This window comes from Acanthochromis polyacanthus, chromosome 7, assembly GCF_021347895.1.
Source record: "Acanthochromis polyacanthus isolate Apoly-LR-REF ecotype Palm Island chromosome 7, KAUST_Apoly_ChrSc, whole genome shotgun sequence".
NCBI lineage: Eukaryota > Metazoa > Chordata > Actinopteri > Pomacentridae > Acanthochromis > Acanthochromis polyacanthus.
In genome coordinates, this window is record NC_067119.1 from 41,257,535 (window position 1) to 41,278,198 (window position 20,664).

A 20,664-nucleotide genomic window follows, 5' to 3' on the forward strand; every position below is an offset into this window, starting at 1 on the left:
TCAGAAATGTTTCTTACTGGAAACAAACACAACGAAAACACAAACACAGAGTTTGACAGGCTCTTTATCGTCTTTGCCGATCTGATCAGCATTTTTGAAAATCATTTACTTTGATTTCCTGAACAACATTCAGTGTTTTTTTGGAACCTGCTCATCTTCACACTGTATAATCCTACTGAGCTCTCAAGTTGCACACAATGTTAGTCTTTGTTACCTATTTCTTTCTTAAAAACATATTTTATAAAATTTATTGTGAGCATAAATTTCACTTGAGTTTTCACTGTTTGCAATAAAATGCTATTATTAAGTAGAATTGGAAATAAATAGGAAAGGCCAAGTCAAAATCATTCTAAAGATTTACCTCAATAAGGCTTTCAGCTATAAATAGAAATATATAAATCTAGCCTCCTTCTTCACAGGAAATGTTTTACTTCAACTAATGGAGCTAATAGTTCTACATCAGACCTCGATTAAGACTTTGCTAGAAAATGCAAAATTACTTTAAAGCTGCACTAAGCAATGTTTTTATACTTCCAGAGGGTCAGACGAGTAAGTGCGATGTAAAACGTGAAGAGTGGAAAAATACACGCAACTCACTAGAACCTTTTAGCATCTTTAAGCTTTTTGTTTTAATTTAATGGCTCACAACTTTTTCAAAAAGGCTTCGCAGTAAATAAAACGACAAAGGTAACAACAGGTTGGTGAACAACAAACATGTTCTTCATGTCAGATATTGCTGCTTTAAGCTTAACTGTCCAAACAAATCTGTATTATTTATGTGTCATTAAATTTAACTATATGTGCATTTAGAAAAATCTGAATTTTTCTTACCAGATCCCTTTAACACCCTCTGCTATTCCCCCCTCTGCCCCTCAGTGATCGATGCCCCCAGCCAGGTGGACGTCCGCGATGTGACCGACACGACGGCGCTGGTGACCTGGTTCCAGCCCGTGGCGGACGTGGACGGGGTCAGCGTCTCCTATGGCCCCCACTCTAACCCTGCCGACCGCAGTGTGGTGCAGCTGTCCTCCACCGACACCCAGTACCACCTGGGAGGCCTCACCCCCGACACCCAGTATGAGGTGTCTCTGACGGCTCGGAGGGGCGACCAGGCCAGCAATCCTGTCCATGAATCTTTCCTTACAGGTGAGGCAACAACAACTAGATGTGCTGAGTGTTTCAGACCCAAAACAGAAAGAAAGAATGTACTCCAATATAACTGTCTTCCTGAAGAACAACAGTCAGCCATTAACTGTTTATTACAGCCAGGTTTAATGAGCTGCTGTGTGTCGGCTGAGGGGGTGGAGGGGTGGGAGCTGGACCACACATGCTTCACTTATGGCTTTATGTTTACAAGGAGGACATCCTGTTGTGGTGGGTACCTGGATCTGTGTGTGTTCCTTGAGGGCCCAGTGTCCTCAAAGGTATCAGATAGTTTGGTTGGGTTCCTGGATCAGTGTGGAGGCTCCAGTCTTCTTCTGGTTCTTCTGGTCTTTTTTAAAAAAAACAAAAAAATCTTTATCCCACAACAATTTATGCAATCTCTGTCTGATTGTAGACTCAACACTTCTCTGATCACATCTTGTGTTACAGTTTTAGGTTCTTGGAGACTCATTTTTGCATTAAAGTGTCTTCGTCTGATTTGCAAATCATGGACATTGAAATTGCTGTGGTATGAATCTATGCCACTTTTCCATGATTTACCAAACAGTGAAATGATTTGTTTCAAGTTATTTGGAGATATTTTTAAATCCCTTGCCAGACTCATTGGCATCCACAACGTTTCAGTGTTAAAGGTTGAAGAACATCAGGTTCCACTCCCTCATAGCACTCTTAGACTGTCTTCATCTTGCTAGGGTCCACATGACCAAAATTTTGCAGTCTAAGTCTGCAAGAGACTGCATGGGCCCATTCACGAGCGTCCAAAACTTTTGTCTGTGTGGAAACTGTGCTACCAGGGCAAGAGTGCACGTTCACCAGCAGTGTGTTTGGAATAGGCAGACATATGGAACAGCCGCTTAGCAAGAGTAGGATGAAGGATTTCAAATATAATACAAATAACATCACATCTAATGAGTCTGCAAAACAAGCATCCAAATACAAATACTTTTTGGGAGCATGCTCAGTTGTCACACTAGAAAACAAATCTTTTTTTCTGGATGGGCTTCCTAACCCTTTATAGGATAACGTGGGTGTAGCTACTGGATGGATAGGAAGGAGCTACTGTTGTTTTAGATGATCCAGTTACTTCTATGTTGAGGTAAGGCTACAACTATCTAAAGTCCATTTCTGTGTTGTAGACCTGGACGCCCCCAGAGACCTGCAGACGGTGGAGCTGACAGACGAGAGCATCACTCTGGAGTGGACGAACAGCCAGGCACACGTGGACAACTACCGCATCAAGTATGGCCCTCTGTCTGGAGGCGACCACGGAGAGCTGCTGTTCCCCCAGGACCCAAGGACTCCACCCAGGCCAAGATCACTGGTACCGCATCCCAGAGTCTAATTCACACACGAACACCCACCCAGATTAGCGTCACTACTGTCCAATAACTTAGCATTGTTCCTGTTACAGTAATATTTACTCAAGGCCACCTTACATGCTTTTCTCACAGCTTTCAACCACATCTCAAGGTTTTCTCCAATTAGTGGATTACATATGCTCATTGGTCTAGGATGCAAAGTACATACAGGTTATGTACCATTTCTACCATGCATATAGCCACTGCAGAGTCCAGATTGTGCAGATTAATTTTATTTGTACCATTTTTAATCAAGGTACTGTAAGTAATAACTTTATTATGGGTTAACAAACATTTACTAGTGCTTTATCAGGTAGCCAGGATGTGAAAATCCATCAGGATAACTGTTTTAAATGTTTCTTCATTGTTTAGTGAATGAATTCTGGTGCAAGCATCATCCCAGATGAATACAAAATGAACAAGAAAATCATTCAGAGAGCACAGTACTCCTCCAAGGCTGCTCAGTCGTTGTATCATTTCCAATGGATGAAATCTTAAAAAAATTTGGGGTCTGCAGCGGTGGATTTGCAACAGGAACACAATCATGTGGTTACAGCCATCATGCTTACAGTGACGCTGTGCCGCTATCTGGCAGTGTTACAGAAATCTTTAACCAATCCATGGATCCAGACTATAAGCTGCATCACTGCCAGAATCTGATCACTGGGTCCTTGTGTCATTTCTGAGCTTTACTGAAAATTTCATCCAAATCCTTTAGTCAGTTTTGAGTAATGTTGCAGACAGACAGACAGACAGACAGACAGACAGACAGACAGGTGCCGATTGTCACATAACTCTGCCACATTCTTTGGCGTAGTAAAAATGGAACATGTTCTTGATTAATGTCTTATTTTGACTCCAAAAAGCATTAAACCTCAATTTGACTTAAAAAAACAAACTTATTTAATTATTGTATCTCATAACCTTTTAACTCATATATATGTATATATAATGGTTTTTATTCTGTCATTTAATTTATATATATATATATATATATATATATACAAAAAATGATCAGACTTCCAATTTTCTGACGATCAAACTCTCCCTGTGTGAAAAGAGTTTTTGTCAGGACAACTAACCTCATCTAACCTTAAAATTATACTATTAAATTAGACATTATCAATTTAAAAAATGCAGCCTGGTAGAAAAAAGGAGCAGCAACGTGTGAGCAAGTCCTCAAAGATACTTTCATGATGGTGAAATATCTTTCACGTGCAGAGCAGAGCGAAAAACACAGTTTGTGTCAGTTGTAGAAATGTAAGTAGTAAAATATCCATAGTCTGCAGACTCGGTAGCATCTGTGGGCACTTGGAAAAAAGGTTATACATGATCAATTTTTTTATCAAAAAATAATCAATGATGAGCCATGATATTGCAGTTTTATTATCATACTGCATAGGAGACATTTGTGAGCTCTCTGCTTTTGGCTGTGGCTGTACTGTGCCCACAGAGGTGAAAGAGTTGATGTAACCATGTTAAATTAATTTGTAGTTAGAAAAATGTGACATGGGCAAAAACACCCAGACACAGGTTGGAGATGAAAGAGATAAAACAACATACTGCAGCCATTAATTATAATTTAGCAATCAATAAAGCCAGCGGTTACAGCGTATAGATCCCTGATGAAGGAGTGCTCTATTAAAAAATGTTATCAGGGGTTTTGTCTCTACCTGGCATCCAGATGGTGTTTTATTAGTGGCTTATAACTGACATATAACAGGTATCAGTAAATGTTTGTTAGCCAGTAATAAAGCCATTGGTGCTCTTCTGTTATCTGAGAAGTTTCATTAGGAGCTGCTGTGCTCAGGCTCGGCTGTTTTCATTCTGTTGCTGCTCTGTGGTCACATTGTCTCATTATCACTTTGCATCCAAATGACACAGCTGAAAAGCCTCTGTGGAAAAAAATACAGTGTGAAGTGTTTGTTCTCCTAATTCTTGGGGTGAGTGTTGGTGGTGCGCCCCGTTAAATGGTCAGTGTTATTTTCAGCCGGCTCGTTCTCCAAAATTGGTCGCCTTTGTTTTGTGTCGTGAAATGTTTGCCGGTCTACAAAAGGCCTACTTTATTAGAAACCCACCCAGGAGGGGTTTGGCATTCACACATTAAATGGAATAACACTGCCGCTTGTTTCACTGCGAGGTTTTGCTCAAACAAAAAAGCGGCCGTGTTTTCATCTTTCTGCACCGCTGACATTAAAAAGCCATGCTTTGAGGCGGATGTCTTTTTTTCTCGGTTTGTTTCGGCGCTGTGTGCTGCAGCATGGCAGGATTAAACACCATGAGAAACACACTGAAAAAACGTCCAAAAATGGGCTCGTAGTGTCTTTGTCTGGCCCAATTCTTTGTCCTTGGGAGGCCCATCCCATGAAAATAAAGCACTGTGTCCATTCAGCTGACGTCCCCCTCCGCTCCACACCTCAGCACTTCTTTCACACACTTATTATCTGTAATTGCCTTCACGCTCGTGATTTTATTGATAATGAGTTTCCTGGGCATTAGGTGTAATTTCATGCTGCAAGACTCTGTGTGCGATGACCTCTGTGGGAGTTAATAAAGGAATTAGAGGCGATCAGCCCGAAAGAGGGCTTAATTGTAGAGACCAAAGGGCCTCTGGAGCCCTCTGTATCATAGCGAGTAGTGTTCCTGCTCCACGACAAGGACCCTATAGATCCATCAATGCAAATACAGCGCTGATGTTCCACAGTGAGCACAGGCTCACCATGAAATGCAATTAGGCTACAATCTATTGTGCAATCAAGCCACAAGAGAGCGTTTTTGTGTTTGCCATAGGCAATGGAGCCATTAGCTGAAACAGCTGGCCACTTGACTAAAGGGGCTCCCCATCGTTCATTTGTCGACACCTCAGTGGAATTGTACAAACAAAACATGACGTAGCTTTTTATCTCGGTATCACACTGCTTTTATGTCACCCTGTCCTGCAGGCCTTAGACCCGGTACAGAGTATGGGATGGGAGTGACGGCGGTGAAAGATGAGCGGGAGAGTCTGCCTGCAACCACCAACGCAGTGACCGGTGAGACACTTTGGTTTCAATGTCATTCAGACGACGAATGAATTATTTTTTGTGATGGGTATTTCATTGATATTTCCATTTAGTGAACACAGACTTCTGTCCAATCAGACAATAACTGAAAGTAAAGTGAATTAAAAAGAAATGCATATTTCTCATAGGCTGTCAGTGTAATGTACTGGGAATCCTCCCTGTCCTATATTTGGTTCCCTGAGGGGGCCTTCAGACCTCGTGTCATTCACTCAGATTGGACTACTGAACTATAGTCAGCTAACCAGTCAGCCCTGTCTCCCCAAAATGATGTTTATATCCAGATAAAGTTCATTCTCTGTTGCTTTTTGTGTAAATCGTATTGTCTGCCATTTGTATGTAACATACCAGAAAAATGGGGCTGCACAGTGGCTCAGTGGTTAGCACTGTCGCCTCACAGCTAGAAGATCTCTGGTCCTGGCCTGGGATCTTCCTGCATGGAGTCTCCATGTTCTCCTGTACATGTGTGGCTTTTCTCCAGGTTCTCCAGCTTCCTCCCACAGTCCACAAACATGCTGAGGTTAACTGGTGATTCTAAACTGTCTGTAGGTGTGAATGTGAGTGTGATTGCTTGTCTCTATGTGTAGCCCTGTGACAGACTGTTACCTGTCCAGGTGAACCCTGCCTTCACCCTCAGTCAGCTGGAATAGACAATTATAGATAATTGATGGATTGATATCACAGAAATGTGTCAGTGTTCAGCCAGCCATTCATATGTTAGATAGGGAGGCAACTTGTTAACCTGTTGGCTCAGAAAATGTCAGAGAAACTTCAAAAGTGTTGACAGATGGTCGTATTTTCACCCTTATTGTAGTATTTTCCCCCCAAAATAACCACACAGTTTTGGTGTCTAAACCTAACCAAAATGAAAACTAAAGGTAAAGAAGTTAAAAAGGACATGAACCTGTGTGGATTTTCACATGTGGTCAGTGTCACTGATCTGCTCATAACAAGAAGATTTAAAAACTCATGTAGCTGGGTTTCTATGAATAAAAACATAGATGGACTCATTTTCAACTGCTCATGACTATTATGTTTGTACCACCAGTGGAAAACTAGCAGTGAATGGCATCTTTCTATTGGCTTTATTTGCAATTGCTCTGCCTCTAAAATGAGCTTGTAGCAACATGGAGTCACATTATCACACCAGGCCATAGCAGCAGTGCACCTCGTCAGAACAGATAATGTCTCATTCTGAGGAAGATGTTCTAAACCACACAGCCATGCCTGCATGAGTGATCCTGTTATGAAAAGCTGGAGATTACTTATCGCTTAGCGAAAATTGTCTGCCCACCCCTGCATAGGTCTGGATTATTACTGAAGCTTTAGTCGTCATCGATCCTGTTTAATATTTTCCTGACATTTTTACATTTCATTAGTAAGCTGAAAGATGACAGGAAAAGAGGCACAGAGAGATACAACAGTTCAGCTTTTCACCTCAAGGTCAGCATATTGACTCCCGGCTGATAGAGACAGCTCTTTTTGGGTTTTATGCTTCAGAGTTTTCCGTTTCTTTTAACCTTCTTTGCTGCAATTGTTACAATTCTTCTGAGGATCAAATGTTTTGTCCCCGACAATTGGGCAAGTTGCTGCTCACTGGACTACTGTAGTTTACGCATCCTTCCATCCATTATTACACACCACTTAGTCCTCATTAGGGTCATGGGGGGTGGAGTCTATCCCAGCTGACTGAGGGTGAAGGCAGGAGACACCTGGACAGGTAACAGTCTGTCACAGGGCTACGCATAGAGACAAACAATCACACTCACATTCACACCTACAGACAGTTTAGAATCACCAGTTAACTTCAGCATGTTTCTGGACATTCCACATCCCCAGAGCTAGTCGAGTTGAGGGGCAGTTGCTTCCCCAAGCAAAGGAGTTCAAGTATCTTGGGATCTTGTTCATGGGGGATGGGAACATGGAGCGAGAGATGGACAGGTGGATTGGTGCGGTGGCATCAGTAATGCAGGTGTTGTATCGAACCGTCGTGGTGAAGAGGGAGCTGAGCCAGAAGGCAAAGCTGTCGATTTCCCATCCATCTACGTCCCAAAACTCACCTAGACGGTCATGAGATCTGGGTAGAGACCAAAAGAACAAGACCGTGGATACAAGTGTCTGAAATGAGCTTCCTCTGTAGGGTGTCTGGACTCAGCCTTAGAGATAGGGTGAGGAGATCAGACATCCAGAGGGAGTTCAGAGTAGAGCTGCTGATCCTTCACCTCTTAAGGAACCAGTGGAGGTGGTTTGGACATCTGATTCAGATCCTCCAGGGAGACTTCCTTTGGAGGTTTTCTAAACACATCTGTCTGGGTGGACACCCTGGGGTAGACCCAGAACTCATTGGAGGTATTATATATCTCATCTGGCCTGGGAATGCCTCGGGATCCTCCCAGGAAGAGCTGGAAAGCGTTGCTGGGAGGAGGAACGTCTGGAATGACCTGCTGCATCTGCTGCTTCTGCGACCCGACCCCGGATAAGAGGAAGAAGATGGATGGATGGATGGATGGATGGATGGATGGATGGATGGATGGATGGATTGATGCATGGATGGATGGATTGATGGATTGATGGATGGATCGATGGATGCATGGATGGATGGATGGATGCGTGGATGGATGCATCGATGGATGCATGGCTGGATGCATGGATGGATGTTTGTGGACTGTGGGAGGAAGCTGGAGAACCTGGAGAAAACCCACACATGCATGGGGAGAACATGGAGACTCCATGCAGAAAGATCCCAGGAAGGCTGGAACATGAACCAGAGATCTTCTAGCTGCAAGGCGACAGTGTTAACCACCAAGCTACTGTGCAGACCTAGTTTACACATGCTGTAGCTTATTTTTTCAGAATATTTCATTTCAAATAATGTGTCGACTTAAGGATGCCTTCTCTTTGTCAGTTCTACTCTTTTCTTTCCAAACCCTTACTAACTGCCCCATCCTTCATATCTATCAAATCAAACTATGAAGACATTCGGCACCTGAGAGGCAAAATAAACTAAAACCAATATTACTCTTTAAAGCAAATTCATCTCTAGTATCAAACCTCTCTCTCTCTCTGCCTCACCAGCCCTGGATGCCCCCAAAGACCTGAGTGTGGTGGAGGTGACAGAGACCACCATGATCCTGGAATGGAAGCGACCCCTGGCCAAACTAGACTCCTACAGACTGGTCTACATTTCAGCCGATGGCCACCGGGCTGAAGACGTTGTCCCAGGCAGCTCTGAGTCTCACACCCTGAGGGCCCTGACGCCCGGCATGCTGTACACCATCAGCATCAGTGCAGAGAGGGGCCGCAGGACCAGCGTACCCGCCACCATCTCAGCACCCACAGGTCAGCGCCGCCACCAACATGCTTCTGAAAGCCGTGTTCCCAACAACACAGTAGGGCCATGTTTGACATTTCAGAGTGTCTGAAATGTCTGGCAGCAAACAGTGCAGGACAGAGGAAGCAGAGAAAGGTTTATGTTATCCTGTTGGCATTTATTCCAACATAGCGCTGACATTTCTGATACCCAGATAAGATTTAGGGTGGAGGCTATTTTAACACAGTCTCAGCAATCCTAAAATGTGACAAAAATGTGATTGTGACAAAAATGACACAATCACAAATACCTTTGGTGACACGGGGTCCTGAAAAGCATGAATGGCCTTTATGCACCTCTGCCTCTGCTCTACTGTCCACAACACTCAGAACCTGTGGTCGCTTATCTTGGCCAAGGAAAGGTCCCTTAGAACAGCATGTCACTTAAAAATATCTTCAAATCTGATCAGATAAACACAAAACTGTCTGCATACCACTAGAATTAAATGAGATGTTAGCTCATGGGAGATCCTGAGGATCTTTATCCCACTGTTTCCATGAGGGTTCTAGCTGGTGGTATGGGGATAGAGAAAAAGAGAAGTTTTCATTAACCATAGGTTCATTTTTTTGTCCTTCAGTACTGCAGCCAAACCAAGGCAATGAATTGAACTCATTGTTAGCTTCTCAATGTAAGTCACTGTGTCTCTACCCCCTCCTTCCCCCAGCAAGGCTCATTTATAGCATGTGGGATTATTTTCTTTTTTCCCCATTTAAAAAATAACTAAAACACGCCAAGACAAATGAGGTGACTGAGGCATATTTTTCGTGCTGTGGCCAGAGTGCCTTCAAGGCAAATATTTCACAAGAAAATCTTCCAGTTATGCAACGAGTGCCCATTAAATGCATGGATGTGGGCAACAATTGATACGGCATGAGGAAAAGGTTTGTACGCTTCAGAAGAACTGTCTTTTGTTGCATTTATTTGTTGGGGATTGCACGCTGCCAAAAAGAAGAGTATACAGACCTGTGTGTGAGAGTGTGTGTGCACGTGCATGTGTCCCCTCTTTACGTCCACTTGTGTGTGTGGTCATGTGTATCACGTATGATTGAGAGGCTGAGGGGCTAAAAAGACAGAGATAGAGTGAACATTTGGGGTGTGTGTGTGTGTGTGTGTGTGTGTGTGTGTGTGTGTGTGTGTGTGTGTGTGTGTGTGTGTGTGTGTGTGTGTGTGTGTGTGTGTGTGTGGTGGGGGGATCATACGGACATGTGTGAACCCTGCACAATGTTCATTCATGTGATAATTGTTGGCGTGAGCCCCGCTCCCCTCTGGTTTTGTGCGATTTGACCACGATGAACTGTGGCTCTGTCAGATAAAAGGCCACATGCTGGGACTCCTGTTAAAACATTGTCTCCAAAATCAGCAGCCCTCTAATCCACAGCCTGGCCGATCCGCAGCCTTTATCGTCTCCAGACACGTAGCGCAAAACACAGATCACACTTGTTTCGCAGGAGGGGCTGAAGGGAAGAGGAGGGGTGGGTTGAGGAGGCCGGGGCTTCTGCTTGTACCTGACAGTCACTGAGAAGGATTAAGACCAAGAATTTGACATCAAGTGTTTCTGGGAAGAGCCGCTGCAGTGACCTGCTGAGACACATAATGCGCTTCTAAAAATGAAGATAATGCTGAAACAAAACAATGTAATTAAAACAGGGAAATCAGCAAATACAGGATTGGATTGCCATAATTTAAACTAATGAGCTTACTGGAAGAGTTAGGCTCAGAGAACAATGACAAGAGGCTTACAGCCCAATTTGTACAAATGAAACACTGAACGCTGTTAAACAACCGACAGGGAGCCCGAATCCAGTCTAATGCTGTAATCAGCTGTGCAAAAAAAGTATTATAAAGTCTGCTGTATGATTGGTCAGCAGCACATACCAGAGTTGTCAAAAACTCAGTCAGATCTCAGATGTCAACCATCAGATCTGAGCACACAGACACGATTCGTCTCTCTGATGAATAGGACACATAAACATAAACAGTCCATAAACAGTCTTAGAAATCACAAAAAAGATGCTTCATGAATCTGGGATCACCAAGTTTGTCGGTTTGTTTCAGCATGACAGTAATCCAGGGATGGTTGACTACACTACCGTCAGAGGTCTGGGCTCACTGAGAAATGTCCTTATATTTGAAAGAAAAGTGTTTTTTTTCAATGAAGATACATTAAATGAATGATAAATCCAGTGTAGACATAGTTAATGCGGTAAATGACTATTGTAGCTGTAAACAGCTGATTTTTAATGGAATATCTCCATAGGGGTACAGAGGAACATTTCCAGCAACCATCACTCCTGTGTTCTAATGCTACATTGTGTTAGCTAATGGTGCTGAAAGGCTCATTGATGATTAGAAAACCCTTGTGCAGTTATGCTAGCACATGGATAAAAGTGGGAGTTTTCATGGAAAACATGGAATTGTCTGGATGAGACCAAACTTTTGAACTGTAGTGTAGATGTGTCATCCATCGTAAAAACACCATGAGAGTCTGGGCATTATTTACTGTTTCTGGAGCACTTTAATATCTTTCAGTGTTGCATTTGGTTTACTCTTAAAGCTCTCAGGCAGCCTTTGACAAAACTGTGGCTAAAATAATTCTGACTCTCATGTAAGGATGCACAATTAATTGAATAATATTTACAATCACAGTTTGGCTTCCAGTAATTAAATGAACTTGGTCGACTGTGATACTGACGTTTAAAATGCTCTGCTCAGTCCACATAGCTGACATCTGGCGTTAGAATCTCTTCTTTCACTATTTTCAAAACAATACAGGCGGTCCTTTTAAACGGTGGTGTATAGTAAAGACAAAAGATCAACTGTTTCATTTTACAACATATTGTCAAATACAGACTCATAAAATAGTCGAGGACTTGGGTTGTAGCCAGCGGTGTCGCTCACTGAGCCCACTGTAGTGTTCTACTTTGCTTCATGTGTTGATATGTGTGAAGTGTATTAATGTGTAATGTAACATTATCCAGAGTATTGCACATAACCCCAGTGTATCCTGTTACACCGCTGTCAGTTTCTGCGTCCTCAGGTTGGCATCAGTTTGGGCTTTGCGTCGGCTCATCTGACATCACGGTTATTGCGGTGCATGAACTGTAAAAACAGGAAGAATGGAGATCAGAAAGCATGAACAAAGCAAGATCATTGTCCTGCATGCACAACATGATCTGTGCTGCAGCGTGGAAACATGCACACGCTGAATGAACGAGTGTTTATCAAATGGAAGATATCAGAATGAAACGCTGATATCTCAGGGGACCATTTGATTTATCATGACACTCATCTTTAACTGCATGAACTGGTTTTCAATAAAAACACGTTCCCATTAGCCCTGCAGTGGCATTCATGAAGCTGAACAGCATTTTAATGTGGTGAAGGACATTTAATGTTTTAGAAACAGCATTCCTGCTGACTCATATGATGCTTTTGTTTGTTTGTTTGTTTGTTTTGTGCTTTGTACTGAAGAAATGAGAAACCACAACAAACAAAAAGAGAAACGAGCCGGTGACATGTCTACAATTCTACAATTCTACAATTTCATTTAGCAGACGCTTTTGTCCAAAGCAACGTACAACACAAGCAAGAATTCAGACATCAGGAAAAACCTGTAGTAAGTGCAAAAAGTGCAAAAAGTGCTTCAAGTGCGATTGGTCAAAGGTGTTGCCATCAAGTTGCAGAAGAATTGCCAATCCCCCCCCTTTTTTTGTGTGTGTTTCATGCAGCAGTAAAAATGAAAACCAGTAGCATGTTGAATTTTTAAAAGGTCAGAAACCACCACAAATTAAAGTCATAACACACATAAAAATACAACACAGGATAGAAAACATCTCACATGTGGAACTATAAGTGTACAAAGATCCATGTTAAAGAGCCTGTAACAGATCAGCTCAGTAATGACATGTTTAAATGAGCAATTTGTAAAGGAAAAATATATAGCTAGCTGTCCAGATACATCTTTTTAGATTCAAAATCAGATACATTAACACAATTGGTAGCATGTTGAACTCTTAAAGTTCTTTTTGAAAGGTTAGAAACCACAAATTAAATTCCATTCAAACCTCAACAGTAGACTTTGTTAAACCCAGGCTCAGTAAAACCCAAAGCTAAAAATGGTTGTTCTTTTCCTTTTAGTGTTGAGTGAAAATGTAATTTCTCAAATAGTAAACATTTATAGCTATAGGCAAATATTTAAGTTTGTAAAAGACTGAAGCTTGATCCACTTGTACTATAATTACAAAGGGACTTTTTTTTGGCTAACAAAATGTAATTCAGTTATATGAAACTATATTTTAGGTAGCTTTCTGCTAATATTTATTTTCCAGAGAAGCTTCATTTTCCCTTTAGTTTCCCCAAATGATATTTTAACTGACTTTCTGATGCATTATTTCCCAATGTCCCTTTATTTTCTCCAAATAGTGGCTTTGAACCTAACAAAAATATACGGTTTGCTACTTTATTCCTCTTAAAATAATCAGAAATTGGTAATAGCATCAATTATCTGGTGATAATAGAGAGAGTGATAGCTGATAAATACAGATATGTACAAATGTATGCCAAACTATCCATTAGGTGATTATATTTTGGTTTTAAGGGAATTAAACATGTTGCTGTGTTCAGAATAATTTTCAAAACGCTAAAGTTTGCGTGCATTGACTCAGATCCTACACTACAGGGCCAGAAACTCATCAGACACATGTGCTAAATGCATTTTCCTTCTAAGCAATGATCAGCTGATTCCAGCGAACACTCCCTCCTTCAGCCCACATCACGTTCCTGTTGCCTCCATCCCATTTACTGACCACTCAGTGAGAAGAGGATAATGGGGCCTTGATGTTTACCTGTGCCATCTATCTCCGTCTCTTTCTAATCTACTCTCTGAATGCTCGCACACACAATAGACTCCAATTACAGGCTGCTGCACATTGCTCTGCATGGCCTCCCCGTAGGTTTGAAGTGGACAGCGTACTCCTGCCGTGCTGGCCGGGCTACGCTACACCCTCAAATGTTAATGGCTCATTCACGGCCATTAATGTGCACAAGCTGCATCAGCATGTCTGCCTGCCGCTTTCTGTCTTTACGCCTTCCCACTTATATGGTAATATAGAGGAGATGGCTGTAAGCCGCCATTAATAATGAGGCTGTTTGTTCTGCCTGGCCCTTTGTAGTGGAAATACGGGAAGATTTCAACTCCAGACAAAGTGACCGTCTTTTCTTCTTTCTCCTGACAGCAAAATCAAATGAGTGAAATACACAAAAGACGATCACTGTTCTGTTCTGTTTGTTTTTATATGTTCCACATGTCCACTCTTGTAAACCTGAAAGGTTGAATGTAAAATCTCTGAAGGATCTTTGAGTGTATGTGTGTGTGTGTATGTGTGTGTGTGTGTGTGTGTGTGTGTGTGTGTGTGTGTGTGTGTGTGTGTGTGTGTTCTTGTACTTGCTACATGGTGAGGACCATTTTCTGCATTTAACTATCAAAGTGAGGACATTTTTACAAAGTGAGGACATTCTGGCCGGTCCTCACTTTGAAACAGCCATGTTTGAGGGTGAAGACTTGTTTTTAGAGAACAGGTATGAATTGAGGTTTGGTTAGGGTTAGGGTAAGGATTAAGTTTAGGCAATCAGTTGTGATGGTTAAGGTTAGGGTAAGGCTCTAGGAAATGCATTATGCCTATGGATGTCCTCACTAAGATAGAAGTACAAACATGTGTGTATGTGTGTGTGTGTGTGTGTGTGTGTGTGTGTGTGTGTGTGTGTGTGTGTGTGTGTGTGTGTGTGTGTGTGTGTGTGTGTGTGCCCATGTTTTTGCTACATTGTGGGGACCAAATGTCCCCACAACTGTAGGAAAACTGAAAACTATGTCACTTGTGGGGACCTCATTTTGGTCCCCACAAGTTTAAACAGTGTTTTCTTGGCCATGTTGTTGTTACTGAAAAAAGTAAAAGTGCAAAAACGTTTCTTTCGGGTTAGCCACCGTTTTGGTTAGGGTTAGGGTTTGGTTAAGGTTAGGGTTAGGGGTTAGATATGAATGGGAGTCAATGGTATGTCCCCACAATGATAGCAGGACACACACACGTGTGTGTGTGTGTGTGAGTGTTGTAACATTTGACTGACATATGGAGCCAGTTCTGGGTGTTTCAAAATGTTCAGACTTGCAGTCCACTCCTAGTCTCTCAAGTTTCAGCCCAACAAGTCCAGCAGTGGCTTTGAAACTTGAATCAGTCTAACCTTTGTGTTCACTGTGTATGTTGTTGATGTGTTTGTCATCACCTAGAGGAAGAGAAGCCCGTGGTGACCAACGTCACGGTCAGCGACGTATCATGGGACAGCTTCCTCCTGTCCTGGTCTGCCAAGGACGGGGCGTTCGAAGCCTTTCTGATCGAGGTTACCGATGCAGAGACGGGCGCTGAGTGGCAAAACCACACGGTGTCCGCCGATGCTCGCCGTCTCAGCATCACTGGCCTCTCCCCAACCACCTGGTACAGGGCCAGTTTGTACGGGGTGTACAGGGGGGTCCTCTTAGACCCTGTGTTTGCAGACACCATCACAGGTATCAACGCCGTCGACTCTGAGGCCTTGCTCTTTCCTCTGCTTCCTTCTTCTTCTGCTGCACACCGTGAATTAACCAGCGCTTCTCCCTGCAGACGTCTGCAGACTAAATGACACTTCACTTACCTGCAGATGTCAGACGATGTTTGTCTATTCATGGAGCTCTGCTGTGGCTTTTCAGCACTGAAAGTTAAACTGTTTGGAAGAAAAAAGTTATATGGGGAAATTGGAAGCAAATAATTGGAAGTAAAAATAATTAACTGAGCCTTTTGTTTGACAAACCTTTCAGACTGAAACTTTATCTGAGAGAATGAAACAACTTCTTTCATTCTTCCTCATAATGCGGACACTATTTGAGGCTTTCATTTTCTGAATACAGACTGTTTACCTTCAGCTTTGGAAGAACATTTTTAAAATGTGTATATAAAGAAAATCTACACGAGCCACTGCGGTGGAGGTTATTCTTCACAGGGTAAACTGAAACTCCTCACCTGTCAGGTAGCATGTACAGTCCAAACCCCCAAACAACACCCCCTCATCGCCATCAATCACACACGTATCCCTTCTCTGTCAAATGGGCTAATGCTCGGTTACAACACCAGCACAAAACCCATTCAATCTATGTTAGTCCAGCCACAGATCAACGTCTGATCCAGCTCTAAGCTTCTGTCTGCCTGCTGGTATGAGTCCAGCCTGAAACGGCACCTGGTCTGTTATGTGAACAGGCAAAAACCCATAAAATAAAAGATCAGTGTGCTGTTTAACTGGGGACCAACAGGTGCACTGGTTTCCCCTCCCGCTACCCTGGACACAGTCATTATCAGTGATTAACATGCTGTAAATCACAGCAGGCCTGCTAATAATGCAGTTTTTCTAAAAAGCAAAATGACAGCGTAACGCCTATCATCCTCACTCAGACCTTTGGTAAACTTGTTGCCCAGATGAAAAGGTCAAAAATAACCAGTTAAGAGTTTGTTGACAACTCTTTTTTTTTATGTCGGCAGCTATTCCAGCATTATCATTCAGTTTTTCACTGATGAGGATCAGTCAAGTGGAAGAAAGATGGGAGGACTGACAGAGAAAAAAAACCCTAAGGCGCTTTTGTCACTTTGTGTGAGGCCTCTCTTCTGTATGCATCCCCAGCTCCCTCCAGCCTGGACTGCTCTTCATTCTCATGCTGCCATTGCCCCTGGGCTCTGGTGCTGGGGTGCCAGGGGCTTCTGGGGCCACGCAGAATATGGCATGCGCTCAACACGGCCCATTGTCTGCATGCTAATGGTCTGGTGAAACCATCTTAACATTTTTCATTAGCATCACTTAATCCATAAAACATTCCAACTTGTGAATACAAGCGCTGACTAATTTGATTATGTTATGCACGGTGGTCATCGTCAGGCTCCTGCTCGAGGGGAAAATAAAGTCCTCCGCTGAAAAGGGAGTGAGGAAACTTTGATTACCGGAGAGAGAGAGAGTTTTATACAACAAATGATTGATGGAGCCACAAAGAAATGTGGACTGCGCCCAGAACCAGCTCGGCTCAGTTGTGATTCGTATCACCACAAGCTGCTCTCGTAAAGTTATCAGGCGAGACTGGAACCAGGCCTGGGATTCTGCTTGCAGACCCCTTTTCAGCAGGTTAGCTGGCGCCGGCGTACCTCCTCCAGTAACAGGCTCTTTTTTGTGTTGGGATTGTGTTCCCTCAGGTCCTGGGTGGGGGAGTGGAAGTGTAGGAGAGGTGGTGGTGGTGGTGGGAGGGTGAAATCAGCACCAAGCTAGCACATATTAGCTGATGGATGTGGCCCTCCCTCTCTTCCACTGACCAGCTAAAGCCGCCCGGCGGCTAATGAAGAGTGACAGCTCCCTGGGATTTGTCTGCTCTGCTTCTCATTTTCACCGCTTCTTCTCACAACACATGCCTCACGCTTTTTCCCTCACAATAAAAAAAGGGTTCCAGGCTAGTTTAAGGACCCCTGAGACCCTCACATTTGGTGTAGTGTTTTAATGAGCAGTGGCACTGGGCTTCATTGAGCCTTTCCTGAGCCCACTTATATCTGCTTCTATCCAGACTGCTTTTAAAGCTCTGACCGGTCGGTGCATCCATCTGCGCTGCTACCGGAAGTTTCTCTGGCTAATTAGCTGCAGTGGACTCATCCACTGGAGGAGCTTTTTCTCCAGCAGCTGTAGGTTCCTGCTGTCTCTCAGCCTCTCTTCCTATCACTGCCATCATTCGCTGCTGCTAATCACTGCTTAACTACGAGCTTTTCCAGCACCACATGAACACTCCCCCATCTGTATGCACACAGCTAAATATCTGCACTGGACGGGATATGAACACTCTCGGAGTGATGCAGCTCCTGTTTGACACTGCTTCTTCACACAAATCAAGTGTTTAGTTAAATTTGAAGAATCAGCATGATGAAATTATACACTTGGAACAAAAATATCATTTCACGGAAACTTCTGAGGGTCAAGTTCAACTTGAACTATGAGTGAACTGTGACCTGTGTTGCTAATGCTTTCCTGTAAGTCAGCCTAAACTAATAAGCCTACTAACTCACCACTTCTTGTTGTCAGTGACTCAAATTATATTTTTATTTATTGATATCAGTGAGTAGGACATCAGTAGTGTTGAATCCAAATTTGTCAGATGGGCTCATATTATGATTGTCTGTTAAACACAGCACTCGCTCTTTCCATTTGCAGCAGTGAAGAGAACAACACCCGGCCGTGCTGTGAGTTAGAAAACACTCCTGCTGGAGGGCAACGCATGGCCTCTGGCTTTTTACACTTTAAATTCAGGAGGACATTTGTCAAATGAAATGCCAATAATGATTCCAGTTTTTTGCTAACCACTAACCTGATGGATCAGGCTGACTCAGGAAGTGAGCTCCTGGTGCCTGAACTTTGTTTCCTTCTCTTGTGTTGTGTGTTTTAAACCTCTGAATTCAGACTGATACACTCTCTTTTGCTGCCATGTTCTTCAAATTAAAGCACTCTTAAGTTCTACAGAAGAGGAAAACTGATTCTCCCCCCCCTGTCACTCAGAGACTGAACCGGAGGTACAGGCTCTCCTGGTCTCTGACGTCAGCCCTGACAGCTGCAGGCTGACCTGGACGGCTGAAGAGGACGCCTTTGACACCTTTGTCATAATGATCAGCCAGACTGAGAGCCCAGACCAACCCAGAGAGCTGGTGCTGGGTTAGGGTTAGGTGCGAGGAAAGAAGTGCAGCAATAGCAGATCTCAAAGAAGACACTGATTACAAAATTGAGATCTTTGGACTCATTCTGGGAAGACGTTCCAAGTCTGTAATGGAGGGGGTGAGAACAGGTACATCAAGAAAGGATGGAATCAAGAAGTCCCCGCTGTAAACTCCAACTCTGGAAATGTCTTCCTAGCGTAGTCGATTTGGAATGGTGTCATATCCTGTCAGTCCTGTCTTTGATGCATGAAAACAGTCATCACTCCGTTCTAAGCTTTGTCCTTGGTATCTCAGGTCTTTATGTCCACTAACTCGGTAGCAGATCGTCTGTGTATTTGTCTGGGTGTGTTCTGTGTTGGGGTGTTTTGTGTGTCGCTACTCCTGAGTGGCTCCAGCAGTGCCTTTTTACCAGAACGCACAGGTGAACTACAGCTGATCTCAACACTGCTGCTGGATCAGAATCACACTTATTTCTGGGTTTACTCATATCGGCCTACTATTAAAATGGTATTTGCCAGTCTGATCTGATGGGATGAAGCAGCGACACTGATGATCCACTGTTAATATAGAGGTATGTTTTTTAAAGGACAGTTTATTGTTCCATCATGGTCTTAACGCTAATCCAACCTGTAAATAAATGGTTTAGTTTAAACACACTGATCATCATTATTGCAGCTTCAACTCAAACGTCCTGTAAACTCCTGTGATCAGTCCACCTCCACTCAGGACATTTACATGGCTCTTTAGTCTTTTCGTCGTGTCGTCTCCACCCGGCTGTCCTCCAAAGCGTTGTTTGACTGCCTGGCCCCATGTGTCACTGTCTCTCTTTGTGAAGGCGGTGGTGGTGGGGGTGAGGGGTGGTGTCTGTGTCCCCTGTCCTCCCTCAGGGTAAGGCTTTACTCTTGGGTTGCGTGGCGCATGTTTCACTTTTGTGTTGCCATGAAATGGGGGCAAGTTAATCTCCTCAGGTCTGTCACGCAAGATACTGTGGTTCGCTGTGAACCGGGAAGGGTCTCTGAGCCCGGCCTCCCCAGGCCTCCTTTGTCTGTCTACCTCGCTTTCTCTTCTGCACTCTTTCTTTCGCACTCCCTCTTTTGCTCTGGTCTCAAACAAGTGCCTTTCAGTGGTGGATCTGCTCCGGCTATAATAACACAATCTGTGTGTGTCTTTTAACGTCTGCTGCTTTGGTCTGTAGCAGGAAATTGTCCCTAAAACATGTCTATGCCGTGCGTTTCGTGACACGTTCTTTATGTTCTGTTTGTACGGTCCTCTCCCATCTGAAAAGGCGGTACGCACGCTGACTAATGCCCTGTTTTTGCCCCCTCCTGCTGTCTCTGTCTTTTTGTGCCAGACCTGGGTTCACCCAAAGGCATCCGATTCTCTGATGTCACCGACACGTCTGCCACCGTCCACTGGGTGACTCCCAGAGCTCGGGTGGACAGTTACCAGGTCACCTATGTGCCGGCCCACGGAGGTCAGTATCTGTAGAAAGGTGGTGAAACAGGGAAGATGTGGACAATTAATGACGCTGGGCCACTTAAATGCGATGCATGGAAATGTGCAGCTAAAGTGGAAAGGAAAAAGTAAGCTCTGACAACCGAGCTCGAGCAGTTTTACTGACAAATATGCTGATTCTTGGGTCAAACAAAGGACAATTCAAGATTAGAGTTCTTCCAATGAACAGATGTTAGAGTTTGTATTACAGTTTATCTGTGACTTCATGACTGTACAGACACTGACTGCCCTGTAGCTGCTGTTCCATCAGTCAGTTTAATCCTCCAGCAGGTCTTTTCTGCAGTGATAGACTGATGCTGCCCCCTGCTGTCCACCTGTAGGAGTTTCTTTTAAATTATAAGACAGAGTTGTCAAATAGAGGACAATTTCATCTCCAGTGGATCGGACCAGTAAAATCACAGCATAATAACCTATAAATAATCACAACTCCTAATTTTTCCTTT

The 20,664-nt window shown here is 43.4% G+C and overlaps 1 protein-coding gene across 1 annotated transcript in view; it reads left to right on the forward strand.

The window, feature by feature from the left end:
* LOC110957541 (tenascin-like) overlaps positions 1-20,664 on the forward strand; it is a 61,275-nt gene that overhangs the window by 26,943 nt on the left and 13,668 nt on the right. Inside the window, 7 exon segments of the mRNA XM_022203597.2 lie at positions 877-1,146; positions 2,301-2,447; positions 2,450-2,485; positions 5,465-5,554; positions 8,657-8,920; positions 15,232-15,507; positions 20,058-20,180. Coding sequence (XP_022059289.2) covers positions 877-1,146; positions 2,301-2,447; positions 2,450-2,485; positions 5,465-5,554; positions 8,657-8,920; positions 15,232-15,507; positions 20,058-20,180 — 1,206 coding nt within the window.